The 14,692-nt window shown below is 36.4% G+C and overlaps 2 protein-coding genes across 4 annotated transcripts in view; one reads left to right on the top strand and one right to left on the bottom strand.

The window, feature by feature from the left end:
* The first annotated feature begins 812 nt into the window (after positions 1–812).
* Positions 813–2,948, top strand: LOC149834394 (photosystem II 10 kDa polypeptide, chloroplastic-like). Its single transcript, XM_090011385.1, has 5 exons — positions 813–1,055; positions 1,948–2,006; positions 2,098–2,153; positions 2,349–2,401; positions 2,710–2,948. Exons 1-5 carry the CDS (start codon positions 902–904, stop codon positions 2,802–2,804), a joined length of 417 nt encoding a protein of 138 aa, XP_089867511.1. The 5' UTR covers positions 813–901; the 3' UTR covers positions 2,805–2,948.
* Positions 2,949–10,130: 7,182 nt separating this feature from the next.
* Positions 10,131–14,692, bottom strand: part of LOC149834393 (exocyst complex component 5-like) — a 65,764-nt gene continuing 61,202 nt past the window's right edge. For all 3 annotated transcript variants that reach the window (XM_090011382.1, XM_090011381.1, XM_090011384.1), the window contains 6 exons: positions 14,232–14,329; positions 13,996–14,080; positions 11,279–11,337; positions 10,771–10,869; positions 10,602–10,685; positions 10,131–10,490 (listed from right to left, as the gene is read on the bottom strand). In XM_090011382.1, coding sequence (XP_089867508.1) covers positions 10,421–10,490; positions 10,602–10,685; positions 10,771–10,869; positions 11,279–11,337; positions 13,996–14,080; positions 14,232–14,329 — 495 coding nt within the window. In that variant the 3' untranslated portion in view covers positions 10,131–10,420. The remainder of the gene's footprint in view (positions 10,491–10,601; positions 10,686–10,770; positions 10,870–11,278; positions 11,338–13,995; positions 14,081–14,231; positions 14,330–14,692) is intronic.

The raw sequence follows: 14,692 nt of genomic DNA, 5'->3' as shown, positions 1-14,692 counted from the left end.
CCTGGTTTCCACGAGTCTAGTACCAGTGCACGTCAGATCATACCTGGATCCAAAATTATACCATGTGTTCTGAGTGGATCTGGATCTGAAACCAGACACACTCATTGAATTTGGATCCAGTGTCAGTGAACTCTGACCTGACCCATATCCGACCTGTGTGCAACCCTACTTGGGTCTTAGTTGCACTTGAATATGTGTCAATCAAACAACTAGTTCGGACCAGTTAGAGGTGAACACTCTGGGTTCAGCCAACATGGTTTAGTGTAATAATCGTAATGACCAATATCCGTGATATTTTCAAGATATCATAAAAAAAAGGATATTTTTAGGCCGCACTAACAACTCAAAATTTATAGCAATATCTTCACCATATCAAGACAAATGTTTAAATAAACGAAACCGTGATAATTTTATAGCAATATTTTAACATTTTTTATTGGCAAAATTTGGGGAAAATATTGACAATTTAATACTTTACATAATTTTAGCATTTTTTATTTTTCTTATATTTCACACATTTGTAATTTATTTATTTCTGCCAATATTTTCTTGATAAAAACATTTAAAATCTCGCGATATTTTCTTCACCATGAAGTTGCCTATCAAAACGTTTGTCAAATTGGTTATAAACTTAGGCTTTCCCATATCACAACTTTGTATGCATTTTTCTTTTTCCTTTAATTCTATTGGTCGGAGAGGATAATATAGCACCACCTTATCTTCAACCTAACCACACACTTGGTGCCAAGTGGCACAGTGCTACCCACTTCATCTTCACATGAAATCTCATCACATCTTCTTCTTCCCTGTTGATATAACTTGCTCTCTCAACTCTACTACACACTTTGAGAGTGAAAAGAGAGAGAAAGTTAGAGAGAGAGAGAGCATAGCAGACAGGAAAATGGCCTCCTCCCTTCTCCCCTCACTGACCCTCAAGCATTCACCTCTCTCACAGAGGTCCTCCATCAGAGGGCTGCCCTCTCTTGCTAGGGCACCCTCTTCCTTCAGGGTTGAAGCCAGTGGTGGCAAGAAGATCAAGACTGCCACACCATACGGTTTGTCACGTTTTCACATCATCCTTCATATTTTTTTTTTCAGAATTACATTCATTAATGCATCCATACACGCATAAAACATATAGGGTTCTCATGAAAAAATACCATCATGTAGATATGTACATTCATATATTATATAGGCATAAGCGAGTGAATTCATACAGTTATGATTTATATAAATGTAAACAAGTATATAAAATAGAATTAGACACATGCATAGTGGTGGATCTAAGCATATACATGGGCCATTATAGTTCAACTAGTCATAGATACAATTGCATGTATATACATCACATGTATGTTATAACATCCATATATAAAGACGTGTATATGTGAAGTTTTGCACATAATTGGTGGAGAGAGAGCGAGAGAGAGTTTAAAGCATAAAGAGATCAAAATGTAAATTCAAGCATACATACACAACTTTATGCACGTATGTAGATAAGGGATGCAAACGGTTCAGATTCGGATGAGTTGTGGCCAATACCATACTCGATTAATCAGATGTTGGCTAAAACATATTCGAATTCAGATGGTGAAAAGCTCATACCAGATCTACTTTTTTACATGTAAACAGATTCGGATATCCATCAAATTTGGATATTTCTCAGATTGGGTAGCGAAAAATCAAAACCATATCTGCATATGATTATATTAGGATATGGTTTTGGCTAAACAAATGCAACTACACAGAATCAAATTCGGTCAGATATGGGATTCATTGACATCTCTAGATAAAAGACACAAATAAGATCCATGCAGACACATGCATAGACAGACAAGGCAGTCAAGCTCCAAACATGTGTGCTTTTGCAATTATATAAGTGCGTACATGAATATAAATCCCCATACTGCATGTGTGTGCATTAATTTGCTGTCTGAATTTATGCAGGAATTAGTGGGAGCATGAATTTGAGGGATGGACTGGATGCATCAGGAAGAAAACCAAAGGTAAACATTTTTTTCTAAACGGTCACTTCCATTTACATGTATGTGAAACTTTCAATTAACAATGATATACTGAGACTTTTTTAATATACAGGGAAAGGGAGTGTACCAATTTGTCGACAAATACGGTGCCAACGTCGACGGATACAGGCATGTTGTTGTTTCATATTATAACTGCAGATCTCGAGTGTGTAAATGCTAGAGATTTTATATGTTTTTTGTGCATGTATGATGTATCAAATTATCTATATATGTAATTATGCATGCACATAAGCATATAGATATGTACTTGTGTGCATAAGTGTGTTTCTGATTATGCTTAAATTTTACTGAAATGTATTGCAGTCCTATCTTCACACCAGATGAATGGTCTCCTAGTGGCGATGTATACGTCGGAGGTGAGAATTCTGATATTTTAATTACTTAAGAAAAACAGCAGCCTGCTATTCTTGCTTACTGTGAAAGATGTTCCTCACTTCCTGATACGTTTACAATATCTAACATACCCGTGGAAATTAGCAATGTTTTCATCATTAAGGATGCTATAGTCCTTGGGAAATCATACTTTGATGCCATTTGAAATGATTATGTTTGCCATAAAAAGGCGCCACCATCTCTCTCTCTCTCTCTCTCTCTCTCTCTCTCTCTCTCTCTCTCTCTCTTTCTCTCTCTCTAACTTGATTTTGGTTTTGGACATGGGTTGCAGGAACCACAGGGCTGTTGATCTGGGCCATAACCCTTGGTGCCCTTCTCCTGGGAGGAGCTCTCCTTGTCTACAACACAAGTGCTCTGGCTTCTTAAATTTCTCTCTTTACTCTTGTTGCCCTCTGTAATATTATGGCATTATCCTAAGTTATATGTAGATCAACTGATGCATATATTTTGTGGTTGTAAGCATGATTTAGCTTTCTGCTGGCTATGGACTTATATAACTTGGGTTGTGGTTATTAGGTTATGCATAGTTCTGTCTTAACCAAAGGATCTTGGATCAAATCCGGAATTCCTTCAAGCCAATATAAATCTTGACCAACTCTTCATATCAAATAATAGAAGCTCACCAACGTAACATAGTGATGAGTGATTTCCCAAAATCAAATGCCAAATGCAAGATTCTGGCATATACTTGGCGCTGATCTGACTTAGCTATCCATCCTGATCCTTGGCTTATTTGCCCATCTAAAATAATACAGTTTAGTTTCAAATTGCTGGTCGAATCGAGAAAAAGAGTCCAAGGAAATGTCATATAATTATAATTCAAGTTTTTGAAGACAGGATCAATATGCTAAGAATGTAACAGGGATCATTTATATGTTCTTTACGTGATACTATACATTTTTAGGAAAAACAAATAATATATGTTTTATATGATTGGTTACAGCGAATGCATAAAGTACATAACCATATCCAACCCAGCCCAATCTGCTACTGTTTTGATGCCATGCGCGACTAGGGATGTAAATGGTTCAGATTCGGATCAGATGTTGGTTAACCCAATTCCGACACAGATTTGGATGGTGAAATTCTCATACCAAATCCGGTTTCTTACATGTAAACAGATTCCGATATCCATCGAATCTGAATATCTATCAAATTCCGCAGCAAAAAATCAAAACTATATCCGCATCCTAAAATAATCCGATCCATTGACATCCCTAAAAAAATCAAAACGATGTTTTGGATCAAAATAATTTAACAAGCAATCTGATTTTTATTTTATTTAGTTTTTTATACAATATGAACCAATTTTTTTAAATCACTTTCAAAACACATTTAAACGTGAAAAATGCCTAATGTCATACATGTATTATGCCAAGCTAGTTATAAAAAATGCATTTACAAGTTCCAAGTTAATACTCAAAATTTTGTCCATTTAAGACATCTTGGATGCGTCTAAGAGATAAAATGTTTAGAAGATACTCTCTCTCTCTCTCCCACTTTATATATATATATATATATATATATATATATATATATATATATATATATATATATATATATATATATATATATATATATATATATATATGGGGATGTTTGCTACCCTCGTGGGAAAGGACCCCCCTAGTGAAAGAAACATTACATTTTCATTTTTTTCAGTTTTTTTCACGTCGTATGTGTCAGATTGTACGAGGGTTGAAAAATCAATGGTCTATAATGTACGAAAATTTTCTTACCCACTAAGGTAGCAAAAAAAAAAATTATATATATATATATATATATATATATATATATATATATATATATATATATAGTGAGTGGTAGATGCCTAGCCACATATGTGCCTGATTGAAATGGGTGTGCGATAAGCATCCATTGAGCATGCGTGAAAGATGCTTAGTGCACTGTAGCGTTAAAAAACACTAGCGCCGCTAAATATCAAAATTTTACCAAGATCTTTAGCGGTGCTTCAAAAATGCCACTAAAGTCCCTATACATACAACATAATGTATGTGTGTAAAGGGCCTTTAGTTGTGCTTTTGAAGTGGTGCTAAAGGTCAATTTTTTGCTGAGACCTTTAGTAGTGCTTCAAAAGCGCCACTAAAGGTCCTTTTGACATTACAGCGCATTGAGCATTCATCACACATACGCACACTCAGCGTGCGTCCATTTTGGTCAAACACATATGACCACCAAACCACTTTCTATACATATATGGGTTAATCTAACATTAAATTAGTTGTGTTTAACATTTGATATATTCAATCTTATAAAAATGATTAAAATACCCTTAAAATAATTATATTTTTAAAAATAAAAGGTTACTTTTTGAAGTAAAAAAGTAACTTTAATAGCTTCATAAAGTTATTTTTGTGAAAAAGGTGTTTGACTTTTGAGTTTCCTCGAAGTTCAAAAGACCTATAATGCCCAAAAAAGCAATTATGTATTTTTTAAATATCATTCTTTCAATGATATTTTAGTTATTTTACAAACAATAACAACAACTATGCCTTCATCCCAAAACAATTGGGGTCGCCGATATGAACCAAAAAAGAAAATCATTCTGGGTCTTTCACGTGAATCCTTCTCCTCCAATCATTTCTATCCAATGCCATGTCCTCGGTGAGGTTCAAAGCGTTCATATCTCTTCCTATCATCTCCATCCAAGTCTTCTCAGGCCTACCCCGACCTCTTTTAACTAATATATTTTCCAATTTCTTCATCCTTCTAACTGGAGCATCATTAGGCCTTCGCCAAATATGTCCAAACCACCGTAAATGATTCTCTCTCATCTTATTTTCAATGGATGCAACGCCTACCTTCTTACGTATCTCCTCGTTTCGAATCTTATCTTTTATTGTATTTCACAACATCCATCTAAGCATACGCATCTCAGCTACACTCATTTTTTTGAATATGATGTCTCTTGGCAGCCCAACATTCCGTACCATATAGTAAAGTGGGCCTAATTATCGTCCTATAAAACTTTTCCTTCAACCGCAATGACATTCTACGATCGCACAACACTCCAGTTGCACTTTTCCATTTCATCCACCCAACCTTTATCTTATGATTTACATCTCCATCAATTTCTCTATATTTTTGAATAATAGATCCTAAATATTTGAAACAGTCATCCACCGGTATTTCTTGCTCATCAAGCTTCACTGCACTCCCATCACTACTTCGTTGCCTACTAAACCGACATTCTATATATTTTGTCTTACTCTTACTCAACTTAAAACCTCTTGCTTCCAATGTCTGTCTCTATAATTCTAACTTAACATTAACCCCAGCTCTAGACTCATCAATCAAAACAATATCATCAGCAAACAACATACACCACGACACATTTTCTTAAATTGATCTCGTAAGTTCATCCATCACTATAGCAAATAGGAAAGGGCTTAATGCAGATCCTTGATATAACCCAACCGTTATAGGAAAATTTGTTGTCACCCTTCCACAAGTGCGGACATTGGTTACTACTCTTTCGTACATATCTTTAATTATACTAATGTACTTGAGAGAAACACCTTTCTTCATCATTGTCCACCAGAGAACATCCGTAGGCACTCTATTGTATGCCTTCTCCAAATCAATAAAAACCATATGCAAATCTTTGTTCCTCTTTCTATATATCTCAATAAGTTAACTAAGAAGATGTATAGTTTTCATAGTTGATCTTTCAGGCATAAAACCAAATTGATTCTCCGATATCATGATAACCTTCCTCAACCTATACTCAATCACCCTCTCTCAAAGTTTCATAGTATGACTTATGAGTTTTATACCACGATAGTTTGTGCAATCTTGTATATCACCCTTATTCTTATATAGAGGCACCAAAGTACTCTTCCTCCACTAATTAGGCATCTTATTTGTCCGTCAAATCTTGTTAAAAAGATTTTTTTAGCCATTTTAAACATTTCTCACCCAAGCATTTTCAAGCCTCGATAGGTATACCATCTGGGCCAACTGCCCTTCTTGATTTCATTTTCTTTAAAGCCTCTGCAATTTCTTTCTTTTGAATCTTGCGCATGAAGTCATGATTCATCTCATGAAAAGGAATGGAGAAGTCTCCAAGATCCTGAGCATGACTTCCATTAAATAGTTTATCAAAATAAATTTTCCATCTCCCCTTAATCTCCTCATCTTTGACTAAAACCCTTTGTGTTTCATCTTTGATACATCTAACCATACCCATATCCCTCAATTTTCTATCTCTCATCTTTTCAAGCCTATAAATATCCTTCTCGCCGTCTTTGGTATCCAACTTGTCATAAACCTCCTTATATACCTTATCCCTCGCGTTTCGAAATACTTTTTTAGCTTCCTTCTTTGCTATCATATACTTCTCCAAATTCTCATTATCACGACTCTTACTTAGATTTCTATAACACTCTTTTTTAACCTTAATAGCTAATTTGACATCCTTGTTCCACCATGATGTATCTTTACCTAGCGGTGCACCGCCTTAAGACTCACCCAATACCTCCTTAGCCACCTTTTTCATGCCACCCGCTATCTTATTTCACATTGATTATGAATCCTCCTCGAGACACCAATCAACTTCCTTAACTACCTGCTCTACAAACATTCCTTGTTTAGCTCCTTTCAGTGTCCACCACTTAATTCTAGGATCTATCCTATGTTTATCCCTTTTGCGGTATTTTCTAATTCTAAGATCTAAAATTAAGACTCTATGTTGTGTATCTACACTTTCTCCCGGTATAACCTTACAATCGATGCAACAACCCTTACCTATCTTTCTAAGTAGGAAAAAATCTATTTGACTCGTATTAACCCTACTTTTAAATATTACTAGGTGAGACTCTCTCTTCCTAAACCAAGTGTTTGCTAAGATCATATGATAGGACAAACCAAAATCTAAAATCCTTTCTCCACTTTCGTTTCTTTCTCCTATACCATAGCCTCCATGGATACTCACAAATTCATCCCTACTAATGCCTACATGTCCATTAAGGTCACCGCCGATGAAAAGTTTTTCTCCATAAGATATCCCTTGTACTACTTCATCTAAATCTTCCCAAAATTGATGCTTAATGAAATCATCTTAACCTATTTGAGGTGCATAAACACTAATAATATTAATAATATTCATACATAATACTAATTTAATAAGTAAAATTCTATCACCCTTCCTACTGACCTCAACTACATTATTTATAAACTCACGACTAATAACAATCCCTACTTCATTCCTATTCCTATTTATTCCTGTATACCAAATCTTATATCCCCAAGGTTCTATCACTTTTGCTTTCTCACCTACCCATTTGATTTCTTGTAGACATAAAATATTCATCTTTCTCCTACACATAACATCTACTAACTTTACCAACTTACCAGTTAAAGACCCTATGTTCCAAGTGGCTAACCTAATTTTATGGTCTTAAACTATCTTCTTTACCCTCATCCGTCCAACAAAGTGAGGAAACCCTTGCCTATTTGACACCACACCCGGGCGCCGGTGTGACACGTCGCTTCTGAGCGATGACCTAGCAACCTTTGCCCATTTATCACTGCCTTCGAGCCTATAAAGTACATCACGTCGCTCAGTAGGGAACGCCCCAACGAAATTCTCATATTGGTCCATATTCATAGGGTGTGACTAAGTTTTTATGTTGGCTGTCACTGACCTACCGTAACCCTCCTCCTTTATCCGGGCTTGGGACCGGCAGTGTATAACTAAATAGTTAAATAAGATTAAATTCATCTAATGTCAAATCAAACTAGTTTAATGTTATATATATATATATATATATATATATATATATATATATATATATATATATATATTGTCGTGGTGATATAATGCCTCTTTTTCTTTTCTTTATTGGTTGTTTTTTTATGAAACCAACCTTATAGATGCTACATGCATTTATTAATAGGAATCGGCTTTTGAATCGCTTGATTATGAGACACGTAGGTGTGTGTTTATGGGACTTCAAAAATCATTGACTCACAATGTGTGATACTTTCTAAGGTTGTAAAATCATGTTCTTGTATCGAAAATTCAAAGCTGCTTCCTACTATTTAAAACATAGGTCTGACTGGATCAAAATAACTTGTGACGATGACTTTCAAAGGCAAGATGATGTCATGGCAACATTACAAGATGTTCATATCAGAGTGCATTCTATGCAGCGACCCTGCAGTACCAGCCTGCAGTGCCGCTTTTCACCACCGCTCATCTCATGACTTCTCTAGATGAAGTGGTCAACCGAATGGGCTGCGTAATGCTGGTAACTCATCAAAAAACAAACAAAGTACTTAGACGAGCTTGTTTAAACTCTACATGAATTTATACATATTCTCAATTTTAATTACCTAGCTAAAATTTTCCAATGTCAAGCACTAATAAGCTCTATTACTCATCAAGTTTATGAGTATAACCATGTTTGAGCAAAACTGATTGTCAACCTATTTGGATAGTACCCAAACAGATACAGACCCGAGCTGGTTATAGACCAAAACCTGTATCCCCTCAAACCGATTCTCATACAAGATGTTATAGATCCAACACGATTTCACAATCAAACTGAACCAAACAAACCCAATCCCACCGGTAGAATGATTGACCGGATATCTGACCTACCTAACCCAATGCATGCCTGAACAGGATATCCAAGTTTGGATCTAAACTAAAAATTTATCAAGAACCAAACCAGAACCTATATCATATCAGCTCAGTTTTGGGTCCATATTTCAGATCCAATTGAAAAACAGGAAACCTGACTCAAACCGACCATTTATGATACTAGGACTAAGCCTGTCATCAGGGCATGCCTGATCAGGACCAGGGTTGGTTTAGAATCAAGTCCGACTTTGATGTGCAGGCACAGGACTAGGACTGGGACTGGGACTGGGTCTAAAAGGACCTAGTTTAGGCAGGACCACATACAGATAAAAGAACCAAACCCAGAAGAGCCCTTTTTTAAAATATTTTATAGGTAAATATTATGGAGTTAGTAGCCGTTGAACCGAGCAGCTCAATGGGCGAATACGTGGTCTTTAGGGGCAGTATTTGGCCCAAACTGACTAGATTAGCACATAAATGGTCAGGCTTGGGCATGCATGACGGGTGGAATCAGGTATGGGCCGAGGACGAATAGAGGGTGTTTGAATCACTTGGACGTATAAAAAGGATCGCAGATCGACCCATCAGGCACCTGTAGTAGGACAGAGGACTTGTCACATCTTGCACAAAACAGGCCAGATAGAAGGGGCCACAACCAGCCCACAAGGGTTTCACTCATATGGTAGGGGCAACTTGTGAATGTCACCAAGCTCGTAGTAATCCCTAGCGGGCATGGGGAACCTCAAGGGTTTTACCAACCAGAGGGTAGCCAATATGCAGTCTGTGATGGGATGGGGGTGTTGGTTGTTTCCCTTGGCCTAACAACAAAAAGGGGGAGGAGGGGGGACTAACGCCACCATCACCCTTTCATTACCATTCTTGAGAGAGAGGGCTTTAAAAACGTCGAGGCACAAGCACAAGCTACAAGAAAGACGGGGATTGCGAGCCCTAGGCAATACATTTTTTAGGTTGGATACTGTCACCTTGGGTAATCTCAATTAATCCGTCAAAGTGATTTTTAACTCGGCAACAATAGCAGGTCGCTCAATGACATTTGACAGCTGCAATCTCTTAATGGCCAAACCTTTATGCTGCTAAAACATTTGGGGATACAATTTATTGAATTATCCTTAAAATCATCATCATCTACAAGCAAAGTAGAAAAAAAAAGCATATCTGTGCAGAGAGACTGCACAGGCCACAAGCAAAGAATCAGAACATCAAAAATGGAAAAGAACAAATACGAGATCAAACCAAGCAGTGGGATAAGGCATTTGATACCCAAACCCCTCAAGACAAATCTAAGAAAATGATTCAACACCATGAAAAAGAATCTGTTCGATAACTTAGAATAACGTGATATAGCCTATATTACTCAAACTGTCAAGGAAGCAAGTCTGGATGCAATCTTGGCTGTTTTGTAATCCTCGCGCAACTGCACAAACCTGCCATTGCAAGCAAAGCACCACAGATTAGCACCTCCATTCACCATTCTGCCACTGATTGGTAAAAATTATCCAAGACTATATTACATGAATACTAGATTTACTGCATACCTGAGAGCATCAGCTCGAATGTTCGGGCTTCCTTCAAACAAGGTGACAATGCTTTCAGGAGCAACGATAAGAACATTGGCCATGCTGAAACCACAGTTACTCGGTAAGCATTCACAAATGCCCTCTAACAATTAAGGACTGTAAAATACAAACGACATCAATAACTTACATTCCCAGCATCTCAAAATTTTCATCAACCGCTGGAGCATTGAAGCTCCGCACAAATTCCCCATACTCGGTTATATCACGTTTTAACCGCAGCCCACCGCTGCAAAAGAAAATCAGAGCAAAAATCAAACCTGAACTTGGATATTACAGACCGAATCTGATATACCACAAACACGCAATACAACCCTTGGAATTGACTGGCAAAGAGCAAAGTGAAGGAAACATCTTGAAAGTTGGGATACAAGGATAACCACACTTGTCAATCCTTTAGAAACATAATAATAACTCAATGAGGGACAAAGAATATCATATTGCTTAAATGTTTAAAGTGGTACCTATTGGATGCTGTTATAATTTATATTGTTCAGTGGTTAATGCATACTGATTAATTACCATGCATGACACCAAAGCATATCAAAATAAAACCCCAGCTAAATCGAAGGAAGAAAGAAACTTAGGAGTTTGCACAAGGAGAATTGACAGTTGCAGTTTAAGAAAATGATCCTCACCTGGGACTGAAAGTAAACTTTTGCCAATGATTAAGAAGCCCTTTATGCAAGCGGTTGCCCTACAGAAATTTTAAGTTCCAGTCATCCCAATAACTAAATAAAAGTCATTACATAATTATATGAAAAAGATAGCGACACATTGGAGGGTCGACAAGAAGAATTGCACTAAAATGTTATAAATGAGAGAACAAGAGCTGTAAGAGAACTGCCAAAGCTATTTTTCCTCAACCAAAGATGTGATCTATATTTCCTAGCATTTACTGGAAAACATATAGCCACAGCGGACATTTAAAGACAGTAAACAAGCACTACGAACATAAAACTAAGAAATTATCACAGATACATGCCTAAATATTCAATAATAGGTTCTTTTTTTCTTGGGGTGAAATGAAATCCAATAGTAGGCTCATGCCCCTCCCCTTCTCAACAATAAGTGCATCATGGCTATTTCTGCCGTTTGACCTAATACATGTAGACATTCGTTACTATCTTGTATGGTACAAGTAGAGTTTTCTAAAAAGGTTATTCTTTTCATTATCCAAACTAAGATTTGAGGAAATCTGACAAACTTTTCAGTAATAGAAGACTTCACTGGTGATCCACATGCACATCTTCCATATTCACTACTTTAGTTAAAAATGTGATGGCAATACACTAACACCATCTTTAAACTGCTAAAAATTAAGAATTGACATCACAACAACAAACACAGAGGACCAAGCCCATTAATGCCAAGCTACAGCAGTTATTTAAAGATGGTAAACAAACGGTAACATAAAATTAGGACATTATCATAGATATATGCATATATATCCAACAATAGGTTAACTTTTTTTCATGAAATGAAATCCAGTGGTAGATTTGTGTTCATCCCCTTCTCAACAAAAGGTGTATCATGGCTATTTCTGGAGTTTGACCTAATACAATGCAACCCTGAGTAACAAGTTTGTGAACAAACATGTAGACATCATTACTGTAAGCTATTCTTTTTTAGTACTCAAACTAAGATTTTAAGAAATCTGACAGAACTTTTCAGCAAGAGAAGACTTCAATTGTCTTCATATTCACTGCTTATAGCTTATAATGTCATGGCAAATTCACCAACACCATTTGTAAGGACTGCTAAGAATCAAGAATTCGCATCACAACAACCCAAAGAACCAAGCCCATAAATGCCAAGCTATTTATAAAGGTATTAACAAATTTTCAATTCATAACTTCAAAAGCAGCAGGACATTTTACTTGTCTCACTCAAATTTATCAAGGCATTAGCAGTTATGTTTCGGAATCATTAATGCACATTCCATCCTCTGAGATCAAGCTTCTCATATTCCTCATGGAATCCAACTTTCTCTTTCTTTTCAATAATTGTTATTTAACCCTCCAGTCATATTTTTTGGCTTCATTTTCTGCTTTAGGCATACTGAAACTTTGAATGAACATGTATAGCATGTATGAACTGTATCAGAACACCCTCTTGATTTCCCAAGGCTAATAATGACTCTCAAGTTCCAAAAAAATCATCTGAGATTCTGAGGGATTTAAAGGAAAATACCTAATCGCCTGAGTTTCTATAAGACCAAAGAAGGGTTCTTGTTGTTCTTTCTATTTTCAACAGTTACTTCATAGAACTCTGGAAAGGCAACCTATTGTGTTACATCATGGACATCCAATGTTCGACAGAATATTGTGGATTACACTACCATAGTGAGCAAATCAAATCATCAATGACTTTTTGTTGAAAAAAAATAGTCATCCTAAATGAGCTTTGCTACTTTGTACATCAAATTCCACCAACTGCTTTATAGATGATCTGCTGCAACTTCTTGAATTTATAACCAAAGCTAATTGAATAATGCTACAGAGAAAGAGTGTGTGTCCTAGCAGGAAGTTGTAGACAATTCATAACTGTTAATGATAAAAATCCGGCATCGATTTTACTTCCAATCTTAGGGTTACAAATGAAGAATATTCAATAAAGGAAAAACAGAAACAAAACAACAAGAGATAAGCACACAATTATTCCAATTCAAATTTCAGGTTCCTTCAAAACGAAACTGGTCACGTGCCCAACATCAAAGAGAGGCAGGCAGTTTACTGGCTCTTAAAGATTCCTGCCCAAGAACTAATGAATATTAATAGAAAGCATTTTATTCAAACTGGAAATATACAAAGCTCTTTATTATCACTGAGTCAGCATACATGCAATAAAGAATGCCAACAAGCAAACCTTAGGAAAATAAAGGAAGAAATGTATGGCCACTCCAAACATGCATATGGAATTAATGTATATTTGTCACAAAAATTAGGCACGATGACTGCACACTCAATATATGCACCTCAAGCCAATACAGCATATGTGGAGGTGTGTGTGTGTGTGTGAGAGAGAGAGAGAGATGAAAAAGAACTGGGAATCTATGTGTGCATGTGTGTTTAGTGCATTCTCACACACGTCAGCATTCCTATTCTTCTAATTCTATCATTACCCCAGTAGCACAGACAACTTTAAAGACATGCCAAGCAACATGTTAATTCATGGAGAATGGATGCTAGGTCATCCAAGTTGAGCATCGTGGCAATTGCCTGACAGCCACGCTTGGTGCTTGTGGAGAGCATGGCCAACTGCTTGCACTAAATTCCACAGTAAAACTTCTAATTTTCCAAAAATGTAATGTCACTACAAGATTATGTAAAGACAACTGACTAAATTAACCTACCAAATCTGTGAGAAAAGCTTGCTTGTTAAGCCCTTCGAGCGCAGTGTATGCAGTATCAAGCACACGAGAGAGGTATGAAACAACTCTGTAAAAAGCCGAGAGAAATGTTAGATTAACGAGACTTAGTTGCTTTTTTCTCCTTTCTTTGTTTCCTTGAGCAACCAGCATCACTGTAACAAATCAGCTATTATACTTGCTTTTTGGAGTTTAAAAACTCTTAATGCAAAAATCTGTACCTTATACAAGCATTAGTAGGTCGATGATCAGGAGCATTCCCATCATCAGGAGTCCGATAATCTGTTACTTTCTGTTCACTAGAAAGAAGTCGTTCTACCTGCATAAATTTTCAAAGTTCAATAAGATACATCATCCTGTATAACAGAAAAAAGGAATGGTAAACGTCAAAAACTATAATCATGGAGAAGACCCAAAGACCACTATAACTTGAACACACACATCAACAGGACTGCATATTAAGAAAGTTTTTACATGACCAAAAGCAACTGGATATGAACACAATATGAAAGGAGAAGTTAATGGATCACCATTGCATGTTCAATAACCTCGGAGATGAAAGCGAGAGAAAAAAATCAAAACAAAGAATTCCTCAAGAAGCATCTAAAATTACAACTATAGCACAAACGTATGCAAGCATCAAACATACTGTTACGCTCCAGCAATAACAGCATGGCAAGTT

This window comes from Nuphar pumila, chromosome 6, assembly GCF_984573655.1.
Source record: "Nuphar pumila chromosome 6, dmNupPumi1.hap1.1, whole genome shotgun sequence".
Lineage (NCBI taxonomy): Eukaryota > Viridiplantae > Streptophyta > Magnoliopsida > Nymphaeales > Nymphaeaceae > Nuphar > Nuphar pumila.
The sequence above is the reverse complement of the archived record's forward strand: the minus strand, read 5'-3'. Positions and strand labels throughout refer to the sequence as shown.

Coding starts and splice junctions, on each gene's coding strand:
- LOC149834394 (XM_090011385.1), top strand. CDS start 902: ATGGCCTCCTCCCTTCTCCCCTCACTGACCCTCAAGCATTCACCTCTC. Junction 2,154..2,348: donor GCCAACGTCGACGGATACAG/GCATGTTGTTGT, acceptor AATGTATTGCAG/TCCTATCTTCACACCAGATG. Junction 2,402..2,709: donor TGGCGATGTATACGTCGGAG/GTGAGAATTCTG, acceptor CATGGGTTGCAG/GAACCACAGGGCTGTTGATC.